Here is a 27,466-nt window from a genome sequence, read left to right as displayed (position 1 = left end):
ACAGTCGTTGATACTTTTTTCTATGCATTGACGTCAGTGATTCATTGGCCATTTACTAACAAGCCATAAAACTGACAGCCCCGTTTTTGTGCAAAAACCTTTTCCAACAAAATAAGTAAACCTCAAGGAACATTAAATAATAAAAAAGGCATGTTACAGCTCAAGAAAACCAGCTGCTAAAGATTAGAGGCTGCAAAGACAGAAGGGCCTCCAAGAAAGTGTGAAATTATCCAGATGAACAGATTAACTATCTATGGATCCTGTAAACATCTGTGTGTATTTTGAGTGTTGCCGTTTCAGTAAATGTGTATTGTACCATGGCCTCCATGCGTATTCTCCTCTCTTCTTCCTCCTTGCGTCGCTGCATGTTCTCCAGGTCGTGTCGGGCCTCACTGAACGACTGCAGGAAGATGTCAAAGATTCCAAAGAACTCATCCGGCTGCATGCGACCTTCCTCCTCTCCAAAATGCTTCAGAGACTTGGAGAACTGGAGTGAAGAGGAAAGAGAGGAGAGTGATAACCTAAGGAGCATAAGTCTGGACTACGGCTGAGAAATAGCAAATTAATACAAATGAGTGGAAAGGCATGAAGAGGAAAACAAATGCAACACATGGGGCAACCTGTGAATTGGAGAATTACTGAGATTTCATTGTGTACCACCCTTGAGAAAGAAGCTTACGGCTATGGCTGGGTAATATAAACTATCAAAAAAAGGGTATGAAAGCTGTCACTAGGGCGGTATCCTTTCAAAATGTACACATTTGTACCTTATTTACCCCTACCGGGTGCATATTAGTCTTTTAGCATCTCCCAGGCATCGCCCAGACATCGCCCAGACATCTCCCAGACATCTCCCAAGCAGTGTCTACACCGGATAAAACCGTTGACGCGTCACAACAGTTAGAAGCTGTCTACACTGGATGTGACAAAGCAACCTTGTCCTTCCTATGAGAAGCATCTCTCAGGCATCTCTCAGGCATCTCTCAGGCATCTCTCAGGCATCTCTCAGGCATCTCTCAGGCATCTCTCAGGCATCTCTCAGGCATCTCTCAGGCATCTCTCAGGCATCTCTCAGGCATCTCTCAGGCATCTCTCAGGCATCTCTCAGGCATCTCTCAGGCATCTCTCAGGCAGCTCTCAGGCAGCTCTCAGGCAGCTCTCAGGCAGCTCTCAGGCAGCTCTCAGGCAGCTCTCAGGCAGCTCTCAGGCAGCTCTCAGGCATCTCTCAGGCATCTCTCAGGCATCTCTCAGGCATCTCTCAGGCATCTCTCAGGCATCTCTCAGGCATCTCTCAGGCATCTCTCAGGCATCTCTCAGGCATCTCTCAGGCATCTCTCAGGCATCTCTCAGGCATCTCCCAGACATCTCCCAAGCAGTGTCTACACCGGATAAAACCGTTGACGCGTCCCAACAGTTAGAAGCTGTCTACACTGGATGTGACAAAGCAACCTTGTCCTTCCTATGAGAAGCATCTCTCAGGCATCTCTCAGGCATCTCTCAGGCATCTCTCAGGCATCTCTCAGGCATCTCTCAGGCATCTCTCAGGCAGCTCTCAGGCAGCTCTAAGGCAGCTCTAAGGCAGCTCTAAGGCAGCTCTAAGGCAGCTCTAAGGCAGCTCTCAGGCAGCTCTCAGGCAGCTCTCAGGCAGCTCTCAGGCAGCTCTCAGGCATCTCTCAGACAGCTCTCAGGCATCTCTCAGGCATCTCTCAGACATCTCTCAGACATCTCTCAGACATCTCTCAGACAGCTCTCAGGCATCTCTCAGGCATCTCTCAGGCATCTCTCAGGCATCTCTCAGGCATCTCTCAGGCATCTCTCAGGCATCTCTCAGGCATCTCTCAGGCATCTCTCAGGCATCTCTCAGGCATCTCTCAGGCATCTCTCAGGCATCTCTCAGACAGCTCCAAGGCATCTCCAAGACAGCTCTCAGACAGCTGCAGGCATGTCTCAGGCATCTCCCAGGCATCTCTAAGGCATCTCCCCTGATAGCACACGTACATCTCAGAGACGTCTATTTGATGTGCGTGTTTACATCTGGAAGACGTATTTTTTAGAGTGTTTGCTCATCTGCAATACGTCGATTGGACGTTTCCTGTCAGATGTCAAATAGACGTTTAAACAATGTCTTTAAGATGTTTATGATTTAGAATGTATGAAAAACTGACATCTTAAAGACATCTATCAGATGTTTGTAAACAGCAGATGCTTTCCAGATTAAGTGATCTTTAACAGAGATGTGCAGACGTACGTGTGCTATCTGGGTCTCAAACACCTCATAGGCTCTATGCTCCACCATCCTACATCTTCAATGCATTGTCAATCCCTGCCACATTTGCCACCAAAACATACACATGGATGCCAGGACAGTGAGATAAATCCTGTTCACTATGAGTGCCCAGAAATGACAAAATCATGACATTGGGCCATACGCTTTCAATATACTGTTCAGTACTGTTGCAGTAGTCATTAGTATGCTTTAGAGTTTTGGAATAAACATTCCAAAGCTGTTTCGATCTTGACTTAATAAGTGACTGTTTGAGCTACATAATTGAATTGCACACAGATGCTGTGGGTGAACTTTTGTGGAGAACTAAGTGTATACAGGGAGTGCAGAATTATTAAGCACGTTGATTTTCTGATCATATTTTTTTTCCAGGCACATTTGACCAATTCCAAACCACAGTAATCCTAATAACTTCTATTGATTTAGTATTTAATAATGTATAAGTGATATATAATTGTTCATGAAGGCTGGAAATGAAAATCACCTTATATTCAGGTGTGCAGAATTATTAGGCATGTTTTCTTTTACAGATAAATTGAGCCAAAAAAGAGATTTAACTCAGACTGAAAAGTCAAAAAGTATTAAATGCCCATGAGAAGGATGCAATACTAAAGCAATACTAGACATTGCAGTTAAGGCGTGACCATTGGACAGTGAAATGCTCGTTGGGTCAGCAGGATCTGACAAAAACAGGTGGTGAAGAAAAGACACCTGTTAACTGCAAAAGAATTAAGAATTAAGGTGAAGAATTAAGGGTGAAACCATCAGGAACCCTTTAGTCTCCAGCGCCACCATTTTCCAAAGCTGCAACCTACCTGGAGTCTCCAGAAGTGCAAGGTGTCAGGATCTCAGAGACTTCAGTTAGGTAAAGAATCCTAAAAAATGACCCCCACTAGATAAGAATCACAAGCTGAAGTGTTGTAAAATACATGAAGAAGGTTTTTTTATAGGCTTTATAGGTTTTATAGGTTTTATAGGTTGAGAGTGACTCTTGAAGGACCAGCACCTCATCCTCTAGTACCACTGTTTGAAGAATTCATCTTCCAGAATCTGCCAGTACGTTTTGGGAGTTCATTTTTAGTCCATCTCTGCAAAACGGACTTCAGGATGGACTAAAATGAACTCCCAAAACGTACTGCCAGATTCTGGAAGATGAATTCTTCAAACAGTGGTACTAGAGGATGCGGTGCTGGTCCTTCAAGAGTCATTCTCAACCTATAAAACCTATAAAGCCTATAAAAAAGCAGGCTTCATGTATTTTACAACACTTCAGCTTGTGATTCTTATTTAGTGGGGGTCATTTTTTAGGATTCTTTACCTAACTGAGGTCTCTGAGATCCTGACACCTTGCACTTCTGGAGACTCCAGGTAGGTTGCAGCTCTGGAAAATGGTGGCGCTGGAGACTAAAGGGTTCCTGATGGTTTCACCCTTAATTCTTCCCCTTAATTCTTAATTCTTTTGCAGTTAACAGGTGTCTTTTCTCCGCCACATGTTTTTGTCTGACCCTGCTGACCCAACGAGCATTTCACTGTCCAATGGTCACGCCTTAACTGCAATGTCTAGTATTGCATTAGTATTGCATCCTTCTCATGGGCATTTATAATACTTTTTGACTTTTCAGTCTGAGTTAAATCTCTTTTTTGGCTCAATTTATCTGTAAAAGAAAACATGCCTAATAATTCTGCACACCTGAATATAAGGTGTTTTTCATTTCCAGCCTTCATGAACAATTATATATCACTTATACATTATTAAATACTAAATCAATAGTAGTTATTAGGATTACTGTGGTTTGGATTTGGTCAAATTTACCTGGAAAAAAAATATGATCAGAAAATCAACGTGCCTAATAATTCTGCACTCCCTGTATATCCAGAAAGGCTATCCACTTTTAGTGTGATTTGGCATACCAAGGTGTCAACGATTCTTGCTTCAAAAGCCATTTGAAGATCTGTCTGCCAAGAGAGTATATACTAAGCCTTCATCCACACTAGCTTTGCCATAGGGAACTAATTTATCTCAGTTTAAACTGGCATCTCTCTCATTGTGATTCTGGCCAAGTTCTTTGTCTCTATCTCTTTAGCTCAAAGAAGCCAGCCACTAATTGTCTTACGAGAAGGGATACTCCATGTGAAGTCAAAATTTGTCTTTTTATGGGGGCAGTTAATGTTCAGTAATATTAGTGATTAATATGCACCGATACCAGATGAGAACACAATTTGAACTGAGTTGAGCTGGATAATGAGACTAACTTTGCAACATTGACACGGTTATTAAACTGAATTAAATCAAAATGTAACTGAATTGTGCTGAATAAATGACACTACTGCCTTCTGCAGAGACACTTAAAGCTAAATTGAACTTGTTTCATAATTATTGAACTTTGGAACTGATAGTTTTTTAACTCAATTGACAACAGAACTTTGCAGAATTAATGACACTATTACTTTCTATAATAGGTTTCATAATTTATGAATTGTACAACACAGTTATTCTCATTTTTATAAGATTTTTAGCTGCTTTGAAACCATCTGTATTGTATAAAGCGATAAATAAATAAATGTGACTTGACTTGAAACTGAATGAATAATTCTGGTGTCCACCACTGAGCTTTAATCACTAAGTCAAATCTATCATTCGGAGGGCTGTCAGCATCTGCAGTCCTGTAAGAGACTATGGAAAGAAACTAACTGTAAAATACTGTACATCTCAAGCTTCAGGTGGTGATAGTCCCAGCAACTCCTGCACAAGCTGTCACTGAAGAGACCTTCAGCATCTTAGTGTTGACAATACTCCTCCCTTTTTCTCAGCGGTAATGTTTGTGTTAATTTAAACCCACCTCAGGGGACAGAATTTCTCACAGGAGACAGAATTCTGACCCTTGGAGGGAAGCAGGAAGACGTAGATCTGTCTGGAAAGCACAGGGAGGCCTTTGTCTCATGAAGTCTCTCCAAACTATTATGGCTTTGCTAAATAAATAACTTGGATAATGGTGGAAAGTGTTAAAGCGATGGTTTAGTTATGGGGAATGGAGTTCGGAAGTCAGTCAGCCCAGTGACCAAAACACATCCCTACTCACACTTTCCACCACCACAAAATAGATGGCTAACACACTCGCATATACAAATCTTCAAAGTATTCCCAATGGCTGTCAGAATGCTTCTCTTTCATGTACTTGAGAGTTGGGGACATACCATAGTGGGGGTGGGGGTGAGGCCGAGCCACATTTCAAAAGAAATAAATCTCCTCAAACCCTGGAGAAAAGGCCCTGAGAAATTTAGGACCGGCTGCCGGGATTCCCCGGGATGTTTAAGTCATCATGCCGAGCCAGGCAGGGTATACAAAGCCTTCTCTTTTCTCTCTGTCTTTTTCTTTCTTCCTCTCTCACTCCCTGTTCCTTCATCCTTCTAAGATATCAGGCCCCGGTCCATGCACAGGGTTGGCAGGGCTCTAAACGTTGGAGAAGGCCTGCTGGGCCCATCCTGAAAAAGCCCAGCTCCGCTCTACAACCCTCTCCTGTGACCCACTCAAAGACCCTGTTCTGCCCTCAACAATAACTCTGAGCTCATGTTGGAGAAAACATTTTCAGCCTTAGGCACTGAAGGAAAATCTAGGCCTTTGTTCTCTCTCTCTCTCTCTCTCTCTCTCTCTCTCTCTCAAGGAACTCCTTTGTGCGATTGTCTCTGGCTAAAATGAAACCCTTTCTTTTTTGGAATGGAGATGAGGAATAGCGTTATTAGGTTGGATATTTAAGGTTGGAGGTTAAAAAGGAAGGCAATTTTTTTTAATAATTATGAGAAGATGTTACCTTATCTTTGGCTTCGTTGAGTAGTTCCTCGAGTTCAGAGAAGCTGAAGCTAGCGACTGTGATGAAGTCACTGACCACTGGGACAAATTTGTCTCCCCGGTCACATGCTTGGCTCTGCTGGTATCGTAACTCCTGATGTAAACAGAAAACAATAAATAAATTGTATACTACAGAAATTTGTTTTGGGAAATTTCTTTTTGTTCATTAGGCAATATTTTTTTCATATTTATTTGATAAATGTTTTATTTCTTTAGGATTAGTGCAAAAGGAGTGTATTAGGCGTGTACTTGAAACATCAGTGTAGTTAGCTAATAAACCAGCAAAATGAGTAATGTTCTCTGACAAAGTTTATCACTAATCTTCATCAACATTACACAAAATAAAAGTACAGTTGAGTCCGATATATCGGCCGATATTTAGATATTTATCAGTTTTTCTGTTTGGCTGATGTGAAGAAAGCAGGACTTTTATTTTGATAGTGATGAGAATGGCAGCGCTCCTATTCTCCATCTTCATTAGTTCTTGGTCTCTGTTTAACAGACATACACCGATCAGGCATAACATCATGACGTAATATTGTGTTGGTCCGCCACAAAACAGCCCTGACCCGTCGAGGCATGGACTCCACTAGACCCCTGAAGGTATGCTGTGGTATCTGGCACCAAGATGCTAGCAGCAGATCCTTTAAGTCCTGTAAGTTGCGAGGTGGGGCCTCCATGGATCAGACTTGTTTGTTCAGCACATCCCGAACAGATGCTCAATTGGATTGAGATCTGGGGAATTTGGAGGCAGAGTCAACACCTCAAACTCGTTGTTGTGCTCCTCAAACGTTTCCATGAAAAGAGTGAACATGGTCATGGTCTGTGATGCTCTGTGTATTCTGAAACATTTCTATCAGAACCAGCATTAACTTCTTGAGCAATTTGAGCTCCAGTAGCTCGTCTGTTTGCCTTCGCTCCCCACGTGCATCAATGAGCCTCGGCCGCCCATGACCCTGTCGCCGGTTCTCCACTGTTCCTTCCTTGGATCAGTGTTATTCCCCTGTCATAATGTTATGCCTGATCGGTGTACTTTCTTATTTAGTCTGCATTCAGCAAATACACATTTATATATACAAATCTTTGAATATCTAATAAACATTTAATTTCCTTGTAGACTTTGTTGAATTCAGCTGTGAGATCTTCTGAAATGCACATAGCCTGTACAAAAATGTGTGTATTCTGTCCTATTCTGAATTGAATATGGACAGGAGAGTTGAGCTTCACTGCAGACGCACGAGCAACAAACTTTAAACCTTTGATTTCAAACTACTGCTGCTCTATATCCAGTCATATTCATGTCATGCTCACAGTGTGCGGAATGTGAAATTAGTGTTAACTTGTTTTTTTTCCCCTGAAATGCTTTTATTCCCATTGTGCACAAACTTGCCATTTTACTAAGTGGCCTGTTGGTTAGTATTAATATATTTTTAAAAATGTGTTTGTGAACTGAGCTGGACGATGACATCGCTTTTGTCCAGAGCTGCTGTATAGATAAATGAACAACTAATGATTTTTACAATGCAAATGAATCAACGCTGAACTTCCTTAAGATGGACAATGACACTACTTTCTTCTAGAGCTGATGTACAGCCAAAACAAAATGTGTTGCATTATCTTCCTGTTATCGCTGTGAAGCTGCTTTGAAACAAACTGTATTGTAAAAAGCGCTATATAAATAAAGGTGACTTGAGAAAAATACTGTAATTGGAAAACTGAATCAAAAGTTGCCATCTAAAGTATAAGTCTGTTTATTTTACAGATGTATTTTATAATTCATCGAATGATTTATTTCTAGTTTATTAAATATTAAGTCATATAAATGATAAATATATCAGCTTTATATCGTTCAAACACTAGTTTTGATCATAATATTTTAAGTCTAGAAGCTTCTTTGCTAGCAGAAAAATATTAGGTTACTAATATGAACCCCTGTCAAGAGTGTTGCAACAGTGAAATAAAATAAAGTGTATGTCAGCAATGTTTGAGGGGTGTCTCTGATGAGAAAGTTAAACGGTCACAGGAATAAATGATGGATGACTCACCGCCTCCAGAGCTTTCAGGCCGCTCCTGATGCTGAACACTTCCTTCTCCAGCTCAGCCAGACTGGAAGACAAAAACGCTCTCTAACCAACAGATACACAAAACAGCCTGAGCCCACCACAAACAACTGATAATAGAGACTCACTTGACTTTGGCAGCTTCTGGTACACTGAGCAAGTCCTGTTGAATATTGAGGATGTCAGGGTAATTCTTCTCAAAGATCATGATCAGGTAATGCAACATGGTGATGTTCCTGTTGAACATGCAGATAGAATGAGGATTTATTTCAAGTTTAAAGCAATTCGAATTTGAAACAAATATACCAGTGTTGTCAATCCATTAAAATCACTCAATGCAATGTATTCAATCAAACATTTTATTGCCAAAATGGACAAGAAAAGAAAAAAACAGATATAATGCATCCTGTGAACATTAAGTGAGGACTAAAATGTGTTTTAATTGTCATTGAGAGAAAGTGTCCTATTAATGTACATCAGAAATGAATTCTCAACAGTAGCAATGAAAAGGCCAAAAGATGCTTTGATTGGAAAAATTGAACAAGCTAAAAAAAAAGAACCTGTTCATTGACCTCTGACCTGTCTATACTTGATTTGGTGTCTACAATCTTGTTGAGGCTGGACACTTTGAAACCGTATGCGTTGCCCCTCTGTCCTTTGTTCATGAAGTTCCCGAATGCCAAAACCACTTCCAGAACCTGCGTCAGACGCTTGCTCCTCGTCACCTCGCGCGACGCGCACAGAATAGCTACAAAAGAAATGAGGATCAAGAATGTAACTGATGTCTACATATTGCTGAAATATTTATTAACAGGCTATATGGACACATGAGCTTCTTTCACAGACTTTAAGGATTAGTTCACATCAAAATGAAAATTTCCTGATAATTTACTCACCCCCATCTCATCCAAGATGTTCATGTCTTTCTTTCTTCAGTCGAAAAGAGATTAAGTTTTTTTGAGGAAAACATTCCAGGATTTTTCTCCACATAATGGACTTCAATGGCAACCAAAATGTTGAAGGTCCAAATTCAGAGCTCTTTAGCAGAAAAAGATTAAACAACAATGTTGGACGATTTGGAAGCTGGAGTTTTTTTGGTAAAGGGTGTTTGTATTAGTCTTCACATGATCGCTTGTGGCAGTACTTCTGCCTACGTCTAGTGTGACCTTACCGACTTGATTATGTAATCCGTGGCAAGCCACAGAACAGCGCAAGATGAGCAATTTAGGGTGAAAAGTATATAAATATTTATTTTTTCTTGAAATTGACGATGGTTTGTCTAGATAAGACAAGCCTCTGAAACCCTTCCTTTGAAACTGCATTGATTTGGACCTTCAACCGTTGGTTGCCATTAAAGTGCATTATGTGGAGAAAAATCCTGGAATGTTTTCCTCAAAAAACTTCATTTCCACTGAAGAAAGAAAGAAATGAACATCTTGGATGAGATGGGGGTGAGTAAATTATCAGGAATTTTTCATTTTTCATCCTTTAACAGGAATTTGGTTAATTATTAAGAGTTCTTAAAGCGATAGCTCAATCAAAAATGAAAATTCTGTCATCATTTACTCAAGTTGTTCCAAACCTGTATGAATTTCTTTCGTCTGCTTTTCAATTCTTGCTTTACAATTTCTGTATGAAGAAACTTATACAGGTTTTGATCAACTTGAGGGTGAGCAAATGATGACAGAATTTTCATTTTTGGATGAACTATCCCTTTAAATGGTTGGCGAAATCATACAATATTTTAACAATATCCAATCATGAACCATTGTGTAAAATATCTTCTTTTGTGTTCCACAGAAGAAAAGTAAAGCCATATGAGTTTGGAATGACGTGACGACAAGTAAATGATGACAGAATAATAATTTTTGGGTGAAGTATCCCTTTACTGTAAGTCATAAACAGGCCCACATGAAATCTCAGCAGATTTGTGCAGAATTGGAACGTCTGTCATTCACTAAAGTTCTACACATCCCCCAACCTATGTGTTGTTTCTTAAATACTTTGGCTAATTTGATTATGCTCTCAACGTCTGATGGGAATGTAGTACCCTAAACCCACATTTTACCACATGTAATTCCATTCCACAGAAACTGCACAAAATGCGGAAAAAGTCAGCAGGTTGCGTCTGGGCCTAGTAATGAGCTGAACGATGGAATCACCTAAGATTCAATGCCATTCATTAAACAAGATCAGAACCCACAGTAATGTTAGCATGAATGGACACACTTTATATTAGGTGGCCTTAACTATTATGTACTAACATTTTAATTAATCATTTGATACATTGCACTTATTGTGTACATACATGTGTTTCCATTGTACATACATTTTTAAAAATACCTGTATGTAATTACATCTGTAATTAATTTCTGTTATTACATTTGTAATTACACTGCTGACTCTTCCCTTACACCTAACCCTACCCTTAAACTTACCCATACCACCACACCTGTCCCTAACCCTACCCTTAAACTTACCCATACCACCACACCTGTCCCTAACCCTACATTTAAACTTACCCATACCACCACACCTGTCCCTAACCCTACATTTAAACTTACCCATACCACCACACCTGTCCCTAACCCTACCCTTAAACTTACCCATACCACCACACCTGTCCCTAACCCTACCCTTAAACTTACCCACACCACCACACCTGTCCCTAACCCTACATTTAAACTTACCCACACCACCACACCTGTCCCTAACCCTACCCTTAAACTTACCCACACCACCACACCTGTCCCTAACCCTACATTTAAACTTACCCACACCACCACACCTGTCCCTAACCCTACCCTTAAACTTACCCACACCACCACACCTGTCCCTAACCCTACCCTTAAACTTACCCATACCACCACACCTGTCCCTAACCCTACCCGTATCCCACCTCAATATCAGCAAAGGTGTTTTGACATACAATATGAACACAGTAAGTACATTGTACTTATTTTTTGATGCAAGTACATAGTAGTTCAGGCCACCTAATATAAAGTGGGGCCGCATGAATCGACAAAGGCTCTTTACACCTGGTATTAAGATGCTTTTTGGTCGATCGGATGACAAGTAGACGAGGCAGACACATTCCCATTTACACCTGGTGTTTTAATCCGCCTCTTTTGTCCACTTTCAAACACTTCTGTCCTAATTTCTTTGAGGGGAGGGTCTATGGGCGGGTAAATGTATGGGCTTTTTCAGATCGTTCGATCTAATGGATGAAATAAGATCAAACAATTTACATGATCGCGCCTGGAGACGACGGAAAAACACAGAGAGCATCAGCTTTAGTTTCTGCTCTGACTGCCGCAAGACCAGCCGAACGCTGTGAGTGTGTGTTAGAAATCAGGAATGGTGAGAGAACATTGTTTGGTTTTTTTTTTTGTCGTCAAACCAAACTTGGGTTTCCAGCCGACAAAGTTTAAATCCCGTCTGGCTAGCGCACATCCCATAATGTTTACTAATTTACTCAGTAGACAGTCTTTAGTGGCTGTTTGAATGCTTTTGACCACATGAGCATCTACATTACGAAAGCAATCCGGTCGAATGTGTTTGACTACCTCTGGAAGCGGTCCAAAGTGGACAAGCTCAAAACGTTTTAGACCCCGTTTACACCTGTATTCAGCATCACCCACTTGTGATCCGATCGACCAAAATACTTCACAAACCTTAAATCTGACGTTTTTTTTGAAGAAAATATAGCTCTATCTCTTACCTCTGATCTCAGTACCAGTATACACAACTGTATCCATACGCAGCCCAGTGTGAAAGAAACGTTTTGCAGAAAGTCTAAATTATCGAACAATAATGGTACTACTAAACTGATGTTTAACCTCACTATGTTTTTGTGAGTGTGTGAACTAGTCTCAACTCCAGTTTTGCCTCACAATTCCCATCATAGAGCTGCAGTCGCTCCAGCGGGAACAAGACTACAGTATGCAACTTTGATGCTTGTCCACAACTTTCCCGCCGCCAGTTTCCCACAAAAAAAACCAAAGTTTTCCCGGAGGATCTTCGCCAAAGTTAGACTTCCTTTGCCTGGATGTTAAAACATTCAAAATGCCTTCCTGTTGACACAATTTAATGTGCAAAGATGGGCCAGATAAGTCCTTCATTTGTTTTGTCTGTGTGGATGGTGCCCAATCTCTCTCTGCTTTATGATGCTTCATTAGACACTGCTATCAATTTAGTCTGGTTGCTTGTGTTTTGTAGACACGGCATGACATTGTCAAGTCAAGGATGAAATGGCATTTTAGCATCCTTTATCTTGATCTTTTAGTGCTTTTTCACTTTGAGGTTGTGTAAACCAGTACGAATTTAAGTTTTTATTTGTTAATATTAGTGTGTACTGATACATTTGAGGATAACCAAATTTCAGAAAATATCAATTCAATGTAAATTTCGGTCTGTTTCTCACACAAAGCTATTGTATGGCTGCGTATCACCTTATGGAAAGTGTGAACATTCTTCAAAACATCTCCTGTGTTCGACAGAGAGTGACATGAGAGTGATTAAATGAGGGCCATATATTTGTTTTGGGGTGAACTGTCCCTTTAAGGTTAGCTAAAAGAGAGAGGTCTTGAACCAGAATTTGGGCTGGCTAGCGTTCATCCAAAGTACTTTGCAAGCACATGCACGCAACGACTCTTTCATGAAAAGCTTGAAACTCTTTGAAGAAAAAAAGCAGTGTTTATGAGAAGGACTCTCCCCTCTCAACATGTGCCAGCTTTCCAAAACAGCCTCCGTGGAAACAGTGTTCTTTATTTGAACTGGAGATAAATTCAAGTAGAAGAGCCACACACTCATAAACGTACCAGACCTGATTCGTGTGCACATATTCACTTCTTCCACATCACATTTACACTACAATTTCTGGCCTCTAACACTGATGTGAGTCTGCGTTAATTTGCAAAGAAACACCTCCAGTAGCTTCCCGCTAAACCTACAAACCTTCAACCTTGGGCTTCGTCTCGGCTAGACGCTCCGCAAACTTCTTTTTGAAGAAAAGAGACTGGAGCCTCTGTTGATAGTGGTCGATTCTGGAGGAGAGAAGGAAGTCAAAATCATTCAGCTTCAGCCACTGGGGTAAATCTCATGAAGAGTCACATTTCATCCCAAAATGCAAACAAAAAAATCCCATTATTCTCAATGGCATTTCATTTTATTACATTAAAGATCACGAAAAAAAAAAAGCAATACAATGATAAATAATCATAAAATTGTATTAAAAAAATGATATGCTTTTGAATGTTTGATAATCTTGTTATTTAACATATGCATAATCAATGCTTTTATCGCTTGTTTCTGCTTCTTCTTTGCCTGTGTGAAAGAGATTGTGGAAATCAAGCGTATAGCGTCAGTTCGGGCAGGTCACGTTAGTCAAACTTGTCTACCTATAGGAATGTGATGTCTATCACCGCATTGCATATATATAGCTCACCCGAAATAATGATGCGGTCACGACGTGAAGCGAGTCAATTATTCCGCTTATACTACGGTTACCACGCCTCAAGATATCGATCCGATGATATATTTAAAGGGATTCGTCCGTTTTTTGTACTTAAATCGCTATTGTGAGTAGGACTATTTCTTCCGCGTCTCATCCAGCGGCTCTTTTGCTAGTTCCGAAACGTCATTTTAAAGCTGGTAACGGAGGCTTGAGCCGTTGATAGCATTCTACTGCAGTTATTAATGACGTTATTAGAAAGAGAGCGAGAGCGACAGAGACAGAGACAGAGACAGAGACAGAGACAGAGACAGAGACAGAGACAGAGACAGAGAGAGAGAGAGAGAGAGAGAGAGAGAGAGAGAGAGAGAGAGAGAGAGAGAGAGAGAGAGAGAGAGAGAGAGAGAGAGAGAGAGAGAGAGAGAGAGAGAGAGAGAGAGAGAGAGAGAGAGAGAGAGAGCTTGTGTGAATTAGGCTACCTCTGTGTGTCTCTAAACAGCGCTGTTATTACTAACTGTTAAATATTAACATTTATTTTAGGAAAATCGTCTGTCATGTTGTTTTTTTTAGTCCTGTAATTTCCGTTATTACAGTTAACTATGCGAAGTGATATGGAACTGTAATGCGGTCAAGAGAGCTGCCTGGAACTACGTTCGCTGTGCATTTCCCAGAAAATAATTGCACACCTCAGAACGTTCATCAGCCAATCAGATTCAAGCATTCAACGGCCCGTAGTATAATCAGAAATAATATATATATATATATATATATATATATATATATATATATATATAGCAAAGTAAGAACTAATACTACAACTAAGAAACAAATGTGTCCAAAGATGCACAAGTTAGGATTAGTCTAAAATTGCGTACTAAACTCACAGCACATGCAGTGATGAAGCGTGCAGAAACGCTCTGAGACGCCAGTCATGAGCTGCTCGCGTGAAAACTGCGCATTGCTTGACTAGTCAATTTCTTTTTGTTTCGAATTGTTACGTTTAAAAGACATTTCAAGCTTTCTATACACATATTTCTCATGTCTGTGAGGCAAGTAGCCAATACGCTGAGTTTGGGTTTATTTATGAGACGCACTCCAGTTTATGTGCAATGAAAGTGATCGCTCCCGCGCCTTCATGACACGATTATTGTCTGCTATCGCCTATTTTCTTATTATTTATTAAATCCAGGCAATTGGCTGACGAAGCCTTGATTAAAATTAAGCAAAACGAAATTCAAAGGCTTTCTACAAAACAAAACTTAATATTAAACAAAATATAATAACCACCAAAATAATTTCTAATCCCTCGCATCTTTTCATCTGATTATGAAAAGTGAAATTTTTAAAACAACATTATAATATTTAAACATAAATATGAAAAATACATTGTTTAATGGCTACAACAAGTATAGTAGGCTACAGTACAGATTAATGTCATGTCTGAGCGGGATTTGAGCAAGCGTTGTTTTACCGGTGAGGTTTCATGAGTGGAGCGCTGGCATAGAGCGGATTATTGAGCTGAGCTTCACACCGCTCCGCTTCGTTCATTACAGACTTGTTCTCGTCAGAACGGCCACGTAAAAATGGTCGGGTTTAAATCGGGCTCGGGCTCATAATTACAGTTAATGTGTCTGGCCGGACTCGGACACAACGTGCACGTTGTTGCACTCCCTGCTCTTATCCATGCTAGGCTGCTTGGATGCGCAGGGAGTTCTTGCCCAGAACAGAACCATACCGGCAATCCAAACTATGCTAATAGTCAATCAATCATCTTTGACGATAGTGGTCCTGAGAGAAATATGGATTGCCAGAAAAGTCCATCAATGGCAGGGAAAGGGTTAATGCCATTGCAAAAAAAAACAAACAAGTACAGTCCCATCATGTATGTATTACAGTCAAACCAAAAATTATTCAGACACCAGATCACTTTTTTACTAGTGTGTGCAGGACACTATAGTTCATTTATGTAAGTGAGGATAGCAAAATAAAGTACACTGTGAAATATTACACCCAAAAATTCTTCATACAGTGACTACCAGTAAAATTGATAAAAATTTGGGACCAAAATTATCCAGACACTTTGACCTGACCATGTTTTGCTGAAGTGTTTTTACTTTAATTGCTAATGTGACCTTTGACACCACAGACTGAACAAAATGAAGCATTGCTTGGTCATTGGTTGACCTAAATTGGTGTTATCTAATTGTGTTCTTAAATTTAACAGCTGATTGGTTGATTGTGATCCATTACATCCCTTTCTATCAAAGTTATCCGACATTATCAAGATGAATTTGTTCTGACAAAGTTCTTGTCATATTTTATGACCATTTTCTAAACTATAGCGAATAAACTGAGATAATGTGAGAAAATGTTGAAGGTGTCTTTATACATTTTGGTTTGACTATGTACTGACTACAAAAACTAGGTACTAACACTGAACCTAATCTTAAACTGAACCCATATTAAGTCCAAGTTACCTTACTCTTATATGCAGGAAACGGATATGACTTTGCAGGTTGTTGCTTTGCAAAATGTCAGTGTCTTTTATACCAGTATGCAAGCTGTTCAAACGCGGCTGCGTTCATGTGCTTGCCTAAAGTATGTCAGCGTCCTGGATTTGCATGTTGCATAGATGTTCTGATAAATGATGGATCTCCCATAGTAAGATGTGATGTGAGATTAAACAGAGAATTTGGGGAATTCTAGACACCACAGATATTTGTAGTGGCCTGTTTCTTTGGAAGTAAAATAAGCTGGAAAAATGTAGCCTATAAATCACTGTTAAACTTGGGTTGTGGCCTGATTTGTCACTCATGCAATTCAGTATTTAATCTTCTGATCAAGAACTTTCCATTGTATTATTCATCACTCATACAAAGTGACTTTTTCATTTTTAAAACATGCATCATTATCCTCATTTATCATTTATCAGTACCTGCTCATCTCAAACAGGAAGCGGTCAGCCCGGGCCATGCGCTCAAGCTCATGTTTGTGTTCCTCCAGAAGGTCAATATCACTTTTCTCAGGAACAAACTTCAGCAGCTGTGAATGTACAATATATTTATACATACAGAGTGTTTACTCGTAAGCATTAAATGTACTAATCAAAATTTTTTTTAAGGATGAATCCAACAGAGCACTCACCTGTTCTAACATGTCTTTAGCAAGCTCTTCCCTCTCATCCATCTCTAGAATGGCTCTTTTTATCTCTTCATTGCTCATTTTTAACCTGTTTGAACAGAAAGGGTTTTCTTAATAATGTAAATTGATGTAAATGGATGTCATATCATCCTATGCTGTGACATGAGAGGATAGGTATGGCCTAAAAATCAATGTAAAATCAATCTTCTCTCCCTTTTAGTTCTGATCAATAGAAATCTGTCCACATCACAGAACATGGTCGATCTGTTCCTGGCCTCATTAAGTCATTGTGAATTGCATGAGCTAGCTTGTTTCTCCATAACAATGGCACCAGTTTCTGTTTTCGAAACTCATATTTGTTTTTTCAACAAAGAAAAGATCTGAATGTCAATAATCTTTCCATTTTTTAAATTGACTTCTTAATTTGGCTACATTAATTCATTTTTTCTTTTAAGTAAGATTACGAGGGCATATTAATTTTAAAAAAATGATGAAAATGGATAAATGATTTATAATAAACCCTACTCCAGTAATTCCGTTCAGTGTCAATTTTGATTTCATAATGACTTGAACTAATCTGATCAACTATTTGTCTTTTTTATTCAAATTAGACCCATGTATGCTTTTATGTAACTAAAATAAGTTAACAAAAAGGACTGGTAAGGCTAGTTCAAACATGTTATACAATGGGTCACAAAACATATCAGTACACCATCTCCTACAATAAAGTAACATTTCGACTGTACAAATAATGTGCTGGCTCAAAAAACTGTTTGCCTACATTTTTTTGACAAATTATGTTCAATCAACAAACTATTGAGTTTGAGGAACAAACACATTTTTAAAGGAAAACGGCACTTTTTAAAAAAAAAAAATAGGCTAATTTTCCAACTCCCCTAGAGTTAAACAGTTGAGTTTTACCGTTTTTGAATCCAAACATTTTGTGTTGTAGCCCTGGAACCAATTAATCTTATGTCAATGTGTTTCGTTTCAAATTCATAGCCATCATAGCACATGCTAAATGTAAATTATTTATCATGTATATTTAAAGAGCAAGTAAGATATTACTTGTCACTGGCATTAGCGAAGTCATCGCTTGTCAATGTAGTATTTTATTTTCATGTACTCTTCAGCACAATGGGAACCACAAAATCTTCAAAATTACAGGACATTACTCTTTAAAATGTCAAACATAACAGCATTAAACACAAGAAATCCATTTAATTTCAACATTTATTCTTCAAATTAAGTCCTAAGCAAAATCAATTAAAGAAAGAAATGTAAGTTTTAATTTACTCACAATATTAAATTGATGTAATAACCAAAATTAAGTCAACAGAACTCAAAGTTATGTTTGCAACATTTAATTAAATTCAGACAAGACATAAACTAGTCCCAGAATAAATGCATGTTTGAGCTGTTTTAACTGAAAGCAACTTGCACTGACTTATCTTAAAATATGTCAGTGCCATTGTTTTCTCCCAAGATGCACACAAGCGTTGTTTTTTTCCTAAAGCATTTTTATAAAAGCTTCTTAAATGTCCTAATTGAAGGCCTAATCCTGGCTTAATCTAAGCCTTGTCTATGAAACCGAGCCTAGTTGTGGTGACATCTCCCCTGAATTACTTTTTAGTGTGTAACAAGCATAGCATCTGTTATCCAGGATATCCATTAACGAAATGCTAACAGTGACACAGGGAAAACAACATACTTGGAAAGCAGGATGACACAGTTCTGAGCCCTCCGGCCGTCGATGACAGACAGCTCTTTGACTTTGCGCGAGCTTAGATAAAGGTCGTCCATTGATCCAGTCTCTTTCTGCAGAAGAGAAGAAAACCTACCATCATCATGACTGTTTGGTTTCACGCTCTTTATAATAATGAAATGTATCAAATAATTTCTGATTGAAAAATGTGATCAACAATTCATTGATTATGAGGGACTGTGCTTTGGCTTGTATTGGTCTCCATAGGCAAAGGGATATTTATGAATTAGCCAAAACTTCAAAAGGCAGCAATCATATTTTCCTCCTTTTTCAAATCTGAATAAGTCATTGCAAAGGTTGCACTGAGAATAAAACACACAACATATGCGTAACCTTCCATTTGTCTCTCAGAAGGCCAGTATTCAGAGCAGTGTGTCAGAAATGATCATGCAGCTGAAGAACCACAGATGCTTGAAAGAAGCTTGGCTGTTTCAGCGAGAACATTTACGTCTATTTATAGGTCCAGACCGTTTCCTGTGCTGTGAATGTTCGATGAGGTTACACGGGTCAAGTAACTCCACAGTGGTCCAAAGAAAGCACACTTTCCCTAAGCAGTAAGATCAGTGCAGGCTAGGTGGAAGGTCGTTTCTGCCCAAAACATGCCTCGTTTACATTTTGGACATCTGTGTAATAATGTTCAATAATTAGCGTCTTGTGCTAATTACAGTAATTTAGCCAATTACACCGCGCTATTACAGTAGTTTAGCTGATTCTCATAATTATGCACCAGTTATTCAATCTAGGCATTCGAGAAGAAAGATTTTGCTATTGCAAGATCTCTGAAAGACTTAAAGGAATAGCTCATCCAAAAATTCATTTTCTGACCTCATGTTGTTCCAAACTTCAGAAGAAATGTCATGCTCCATTCAATACATTATAATTATTACACAAACAAAAGTAGACCCCAGTTTGGAATGATGTATTACTCTTATCTGTATGATGATGTATGTATTTTAAGTTTAAAAAATGCAAGTGATTGTGCATCCATGCAATAAAGTGTGCTAATACGTTAGCTTCCACACTCCGCACAAACACTCGGATATGCGCCCAATAATGACGTAGATTTATCTAGGTTAATATCAGAGCGAGCAGCCATGTAAAGTTGCTACTACTTACTTATTTTTCAAATGATAAGCCAATGTTTGGATTGACCAACATACTATAAACGTCCATGCACTTCCTTGAGTCCGAAATTCTCGTCCAAAATTTTCGTAGATTAAAAAATAAATACAACCTCAACATTTGCATACTGCCTCAAACTTTTATCTGTCATAAAAAACATTGGTAACACTTTACAATAATGGTACACTAATATGCATTAATTAATGCTTAACTAATACACAGATAATCATGAGTTAATGTATGACTCATGAAGAACTAAACCATTTATTAATGAATACTGCATCAGCAACTAATGAAGATTCTACATGATTAATAGATTAAGTAATCATTAAATTTTTATTAGTTAAACGTGTCATATTGTATTAATTCCCTAATAACATATTATATTAACTAATAGTGTAAATTCATATGTTAATTACCACAATGGGTCAAAGCCATGCATTTCAACTTCCAGTTGTCCGCTTTAATTTATCATTAGCTAACGATTTGCAAAGGTCTCATTATGTTATGACTTTATTTGTTGAGGCACATAACTATTAAAGGTGTCATGAACTGGCTTTTTTTATTTTTTATATTGTTGTCTGAGGTCAACTTATGACGTTTGCGTGGTTTTTACATTCAAAAACATCATAATGAATAAGTAATAGGCTATTTTCTGCCTTGGTTTTGAGGCTCTCTGAAAAATGCTCTGTTTTGATGGGCATGCCGCACTGAAGACTTGGAAGTAAACACCCACGGCTAGAATTGGATAATGTTTGCATATTTAATGGAGTTTCCGCTCCTTGGTACACGTGAGGAATTGTTTTGAAAGCGTCTGGAGAAACGTTCACAGGGCTCGAAAAATGTTTATCAAACAAACACAATGATTTAGCTCTCATCCACCTGCCATTGATTGGAATGTTATTTCTGTATCATTTCACCCGATCATCAGTGAATATAACCGCAAACCGTACACACGTATACACACACACGCAAGACAGGTGATAGCCCGTCTGAAAAACACATAGCCCCGGGACTTTGGGCTATGCGAGCTGGCATTACAAGTCTGAGTCTGATCACGAATGAACCAATAACAGCTTCTCCAGCCTGTGACCGCGTGCTAAGGTATGTAATCAATAGATATCAAATGATCTGCAACAATGCAATACTAACACATATAAAAACATGTTTTACTCACATACTGTAAGTGTGTTGCACCACTCCTGTCGGATCCAATATAGAAGGCACAGCATTGTGTTTTAATCTCAATATATCTGCAAATCCAGTCTCGACCTGTGTCTTGTTTACAATCGATTCCGCGGTAAAATGAAGCGAACAAACGCAATGTCTTACGCACGTGAGCAAGAACCGGCATGTTTATTGCTCGGTAGCGCGACCCGTTTCGCTATACGAGTCGGTGGGCGGGCTTGAGACGGTGCTTCTGCGTCCTATTACGTCAATGGTCGACATATTCTGAGATCTCTCGTTTTCTGGGTGTCTATAAAAGCTTTTCTTTGACTAACAAGGAAGTTTTCAGCTCTGAAACTTACAGGATATTCTTATATCACGATGAACTTTTATACACCAAAGGCTCAAAGGAAAGTTGATTTCTCAATTCAATCACCCCTTTAACTAATTGTTAAGTAATATGTCATTGTGGTTATGGCTTTGGAATTTATTTTGAATTAGTTAATAGTCATGTGCCTCAACAAGTAAAGTCACAACATAATGATACCTTTGCAAATCGTTAGCTAATGATTAATTAAAGCGGACAACTGGAAGTTGAAATGCATGGATTTGACCCATTGTGGTAATTAACATATGAATTTACACTATTAGTTAATATAATATGTTATTAGGGAATTAATACAATATGACACGTTTAACTAATAACAATTTAATGATTTTCTTAATCTATTAATCATGTAGAATCGTCATTAGTTGCTGATGCAGTAATAATTAATAAATGGTTTAGTTCTTCATGAATCATTCATTAACTCATGATTATCTGTGCATTAGTTAAGCATTAATTAATGCATAGAAGTGCACCCATATTGTAAAGTTTTACCAAAACATTCGGATCAGGGTTCAAATTTCTGTGTTTTTCGCATCCATAGAAAGCATTTTGCGAGGTGTTTTAACAATTCAGAGCCACTGTACAAGCGATGGTGGTGAATGAGTCCCCAGTGCTCATATACCTAAAAATATACAAATATTATTACAAAAAATAATGGTGTTGTATTGTATGCTGGTTTCAATGCCTGGTGCGCAACTTTCCAATACCACAGTTTGGTGTGTGTGTCAATACATTAGACATACTGTCAGTCTCTGTTCAGGATCAATTGGTTCACAGAAATTGGTGGTATTCTTTTTAATATGTGGCTCCAGTATAACTAGCAAAGCACCAAACTGAGCCACTGACATCCTGAAGTAAGAATCATCCTGAGCCTCCTTCCTCTCTATGCAATCTCAGGGATTGAATGGACCCGATATTTCCTCTTTCTTTTTCTCTTTTTAAGAAGAGAGAGGACAACAAAATCATCCTCACTGCTTGAAGACTCCATTTTGTACTGTTTTGCAAATTTTTCCAAAACGGATGAATTAATACACATCGGACTCAGGGTGCAAAGTTTCTGTGGATGACAATTTTTTAGGATGCCGAAAACAAAAAAACGCATACGAATTCGGTGTGCAAGGGTCTTAATTACCATTACTTAAGGACCCGCCGTTAATCATCTGTCCCTCACAGACAGCATGACTTTGCCACTTCCTGTGGAGTTTTTTGGACCTACTTTATATTAGGTGGCCTTAACTACTATGTACTAACATTTTAATTAATCTTTTGATACAATGCACTTATTGTGTACATACATGTTTTTACATTGTACTTACATTTTAAAAAATACCTGCATGTAATTACGTCTGTAATTAATTTCTGTAGTTACATTTGTAATTACACAGTTGACACTTCCCTTACACCTAACCCTACCCTTAAACTTACCCATACCAACACACCTGTCCCTAACTTTACCCGTATCCCACCTCAATATCAGCAAAGGTGTTTTGCAATACAAGTTGAACACAGTAAGTACATTATACTTATTTTTTTATGTAAATACATAGTACTTAAGGCCACCTAATATAAAGTGGGGCCGGTTTTTTTTCCCTGCGACTAACTAACTAATAAAATATTGGTCGACTAAGCCTCTTCTCGTTGACTAACGGTTAGTCGACTATTAGGGGTCAGCCCTAATTGACAGATAAAATGAGCTCTTAACGGTGTGCTGTGTGCTGAGAAAAAGGTTCTGGCAGTATAGTAGGTTTAATCGGAGCAACCACTCACCTGCTTGAAGGATTGGTTAGTGAGCAGCTCCTGGCCAGGCAGAGGAACGGCAGCAGAGAAGGAACAAAAACATTGGAACACATGCAGAAGTTAACAACTCAAGCAGCAGAAGAATCAGCTAGAGCTGACTACAGCAAACATTCTCACAGGCCTCAGAATATCTCACAAAACATTGAAGGAATCATGACTATTGGGTTTGAAACTCTTTGATGTTGTTGATGTTTGGCCTGAGAGCATATCTGCAGCATTTCTGCTCTAAATGCACTAAAAAGCTACTTCATGCTTAAAGCACTAAGGCATCTATTACATGCCATTCAGCAAGGAACGAGTACTGTAAAGCCTGCGGTTCCAAAGAGCAGAAGATCATTCCATAAATATGGGATACATCTCTTGTGTGCAACACTTGCATACTTGCTGTCTCTGATAAGCCGAAAACATCTTCTCAATGTCCTTCAGGTCAAGAACCTTGAAGGCCCTTCTGTCATCAATCTCATACCAGATGGTACCGGTGATCTTGTTCTGCAAAAATAGGAAGATAATCAGCAAAGGTGGGTTATTCTCAGATAATGCAAGTTATTTTTAAAGCTGCAGTCCGTAAGTTTTGCCTCTTTGTCCCCATCTCAGCGCGGATGAATCTAATGTTTTGAGGAGTAATATGTATAGGCTACCACTGCACTTCGTGTTGGAAGTATGACCAAAATAATAAGTTTCACCGGAAAATGTCATCTGAACAAGTAACATGTGTCACTTTTTTTCTGTTCGACTGAGAAAAAAAAACATTACAATAAATTGTGCAACCAACAGTGATTAAATCTAATAATCGCTTAGCTCACATCACATCAAACCGTGCAAATTATTATTGTAATACTTTGTTCTCAAACTGTTAATGTTAACAACATCAGCATTGCGTGACTGTGTATTTAGTGTGTATAAGCATTACCTGTAGATTTCAATTTCTGTACAGTGTAATCCAGTGGTTTTCAAACCTGTCCTTGAGTACCACCAGCCCTGCTCATTTTGTATGTCTCCCTATATCCGTCACACCCATTTCAAGTCTTGCAGTCTCTACTGAGCTCATGAGTTGAATCAGGTGTGATAGATGAGGGAGATGATTGTCAATTGGACCTTTCTGGATTACAATCCGCCATCAAAATGATAGTTGAATTATTCCAGCTACTGTGAGAAAAGGCTATAAATGATCCGCCACCTGCAGCATCCTCTCATGCGATACCCTACTAGCAGGACTCCTTCTTTATGTTTACAGACCATATGTTTCCGACGCGACTTCATTCGCTTCCGCTGAAGAGAAGTGAAGCCTCCGGAGGTCTGAATATGGAGCTGACATCTTAGGCTGTAGTGACCTCGGGACCGGAGTCTGCGCAGTAGAGAGCAGGAACTAGAGTCGCAATGTCAAAAGCCGTAAGACAACTAGCCTTTATTATGTATATCTATGGATCTATGCACCAAAACAAGAGTTCAGATGGCACGCAAGAACTTGCTAGTAGCCTGTACGCTGAGTTTTGTTTAATTTTTGTGACGCTCCACAAACTTCACGGAAAAGAAAAACAGGACGACAGAAAGCACAAATGTACAGTTTCGAATGATGTCTTACTCTTATCTACATGACCATCATTTATGCCATAAATGATGGGGTATTTTAAGTTGTTTTCTGCTGTTAGAGACAAAATCATTTGGCATTTGCCGTGGAACTCTCACTACAGTCCAGTGGTGAAATATGAGACCTGGAAATGGGAAGCCGCAGGTGCCGCTTCACTCGCGGTCTCCTCATGGAAAGGTAAGATGTAGATGGCTCTTTTTCCCCTTCTTGCTCATCTTTCTGTGATTTCTTGAAAAACCGTAATATTGAACTTTGTGCATCCGCCATTGTCACACATGTTAATGAAGTCTTGCATGGAAAGAAAACTTATCTCTGCACAAATTACATTTATTTATTTGTTGTGCTTTAATAACACAAGAGATGCTTTTCAGTTTTGTAGCCGATTGTTACCACATACCAAACGCAAGATTGCATTCTACCTCAGGGGGACTAAATACTGCTAGGTGGAACAAACTTTGCACTACTGTCTGTTCAAAATAAATGTTTGTTGCTTTTTCCTGTTGTACCGATCTCATATTGAACTGTGACCCCAACACTGAGGTTCGTACCGAACAGTGACTTCTGTGTACCGTTACACCCCTATTACGTACTATTAACCCTAAGTATGAGGTATCTCATGACTGACTCACCTCTCCCAGCTTGGACCAGTTAAAGGATTTGAGTGGTTGTGAAGGTTGCGGGATGCTCTTCGCCTGCAGGTTGGTTGTGGAACTAATGGAAGCAGGTCCAGGTGGAGGCAGAATCCCAGAAAAGATGGGCGGGGCTCCAGGTGGGGGTGGAGGACCCCCCGGGGGAGGTGGAGGAGGAGGTGGTGGTGGGCTGGAGAAAGCATTAGGTGGAGGTGGAGGAGGAGGAGGAGGGAAGCCACCCATCATCATAGGTGGTGGAGGCGGAGCCATTGGCCTCCCAGGGAGAAGAGGAACAGGTAAAGGAACGTCGCTCTGAAAGTAAAAAAAGAATAAAATGTTTGACAAATTTGCCTGAAAATATCCCACATAACCCATGCTTAACCAACTCCTCAAGCATCTCTAATTATACAACACAAGTAGCAACATCAACATGGAAGTTCTGGCGTTTATGTGCAACTGCTCTACTTATGAATGCAAAAGGAAGTAACAGATGGTGAACTCACTGAAATGTCGCTAATGCGGGAGGACAGGTCTAATACTTGCTCCCTGGCAGAGCGTAACTCCACTCCTTCCTTCTGCAGTTTGTCCTTCATCTTGTTGAGTGTCTTCATCATATCCTCCTTTTCTTGTGTCTTGGTTTCACACTCCCTTTCTTTCCTTTCCAGCCGAGACACCAGCTCTACATGCTCTAAAAAACAGACATGCATTATCGTTACATAAGTTCACTCTGGCTCGGCTAGGCAAGTCGGTGTTGCACCTTTACCTTTTCTGAACTTTTCTGCTTGGTCTCGCCACTGTTTGACTTCATTCTCATTGACAAGCCTGTAGACGCAAAACCAAGTGTCATTGTGTTGCACTCAAATGCATAGGGTTATACAATTAATTTTGCCAACACTTACCTCAGTCATTTATCAGTTTAAACTGCTTCTTGTTATTTATCAACAGTGTTAGCAAAAATGAAAGCCAATATTAAAGACCCCATGGAGTTTTCTGTTTAGTAAATGTCTGCTAGCTTTGATGATATCTATATCCAAAGTTTTAGCAGATCAAACAGACTGATCAATCTTCTTGTCCACAGAGGTGTATACAATATTTTGCCCATTAAAATACTCTCAAGAATGAGAATGTCCCCTGGCCCTTAACCCTCTGGGGTTCTTCATTTATGGGTTACACTCAAGACCTTCGGGTCAAAAATGACCCAGAGGGCGGGATTAAGATAAAGATTTGAGTAAAATCAATGAAATATATTTTTGTTCAATAATATTTTTTCTTTTCTTTTTTGGTGTTTTAAGATAATTTTATGATTTATAATTAATATTTATGCAATAATTATGACCCATTTTTTCCCATTGAATATAATATTTTTATCACGAAATAGCACATTTTTACCACTATAGTGGATCTTGCGTTTTATAAGAAAAAAAAAAGTAAAAATCGTAGCTTCATCGGAATGGTACGAAACTTGGTGACTTTATTGGTACTTGGTATATGAACACTCAAAAAAATTGGGGACAGGATTTGAAAAGTCTAAGTGGTCGTAAAAAAAAATAGTCACACTCAGGACCTTCGGGTCAAAAATGACCCCCATAGGAAATGAATGGGAAATTGGCAAAAGTATGAAAATACAGAGTTTTTTGTGCATACAATCTACAAATCAGCCAGGATGCAGAAAAAAAGGACTCAACAGTGAAGGGGTGAATCTCTAAAACACCAAGAGTGCAAAACAGACACTTACACACACACTTATACACACAAAAACACAGGCACACACAAATTAACGGGTGCCATTCCAAAAGCTAATTGTGTTTTTGTGTGTGTCTGAGTTTTCTTGTCTGTTTTGCACTCTTGATGTTTTAGAGATTCACCCCTTCACTGTTGAGTCCTTTTTTCTGCATCCTGGCTGATTTGTAGATTGTATGCACAAAAAAACTCTGTATTTTCATATTTTTGCCAATTTCCCATTCATTTCCTATGGGGGTCATTTATGACCCGAAGGTCCTGAGTGTGACTTTTTTTTTTTTTTTTACAACCACTTAGACTTTTCAAATCCTGTCCCCAATTTTTTTGTGTGTTCATATACCAAGTACCAATAAAGTCACCAAGTTCCGTGTCATTCCGATGAAGCTACGATTTTTAACATAAAAAAAAATTATCGGGTCAGAAATGACCGAAGAAGCCCAGAGAATTAATTATATGTAACACCTTTAAACTAATAATAGGAAGTGC

General features: G+C 39.1%; 1 protein-coding gene across 5 annotated transcripts in view; it reads right to left on the bottom strand.

Moving 5' to 3' along the window:
* The window catches only part of daam2 (dishevelled associated activator of morphogenesis 2), a 143,450-nt gene that overhangs the window by 7,487 nt on the left and 108,497 nt on the right, over positions 1-27,466 (bottom strand). For 3 of the 5 annotated variants that reach the window (XM_079832457.1, XM_079832458.1, XM_079832456.1), the window contains 14 exons: positions 26,004-26,062; positions 25,744-25,928; positions 25,241-25,552; positions 23,405-23,512; positions 22,994-23,023; positions 18,496-18,602; positions 16,788-16,872; positions 16,579-16,685; positions 13,148-13,236; positions 8,771-8,939; positions 8,320-8,427; positions 8,177-8,237; positions 6,094-6,225; positions 317-487 (listed from right to left, as the gene is read on the bottom strand). In XM_079832457.1, the coding sequence (XP_079688583.1) occupies positions 317-487; positions 6,094-6,225; positions 8,177-8,237; positions 8,320-8,427; positions 8,771-8,939; positions 13,148-13,236; positions 16,579-16,685; positions 16,788-16,872; positions 18,496-18,602; positions 22,994-23,023; positions 23,405-23,512; positions 25,241-25,552; positions 25,744-25,928; positions 26,004-26,062 (1,723 nt within the window). The remainder of the gene's footprint in view (positions 1-316; positions 488-6,093; positions 6,226-8,176; positions 8,238-8,319; positions 8,428-8,770; positions 8,940-13,147; positions 13,237-16,578; positions 16,686-16,787; positions 16,873-18,495; positions 18,603-22,993; positions 23,024-23,404; positions 23,513-25,240; positions 25,553-25,743; positions 25,929-26,003; positions 26,063-27,466) is intronic. The other 2 variants (XM_079832460.1, XM_079832459.1) reach the window with 1 other exon arrangement.

The sequence above is a fragment of the Gobio gobio genome (assembly GCF_949357685.1).
Source record: "Gobio gobio genome assembly, chromosome: 13".
Lineage (NCBI taxonomy): Eukaryota > Metazoa > Chordata > Actinopteri > Cypriniformes > Gobionidae > Gobio > Gobio gobio.
Note: the sequence above shows the minus strand (reverse complement) of the source record. Positions and strands in the feature narration are given on the sequence as shown.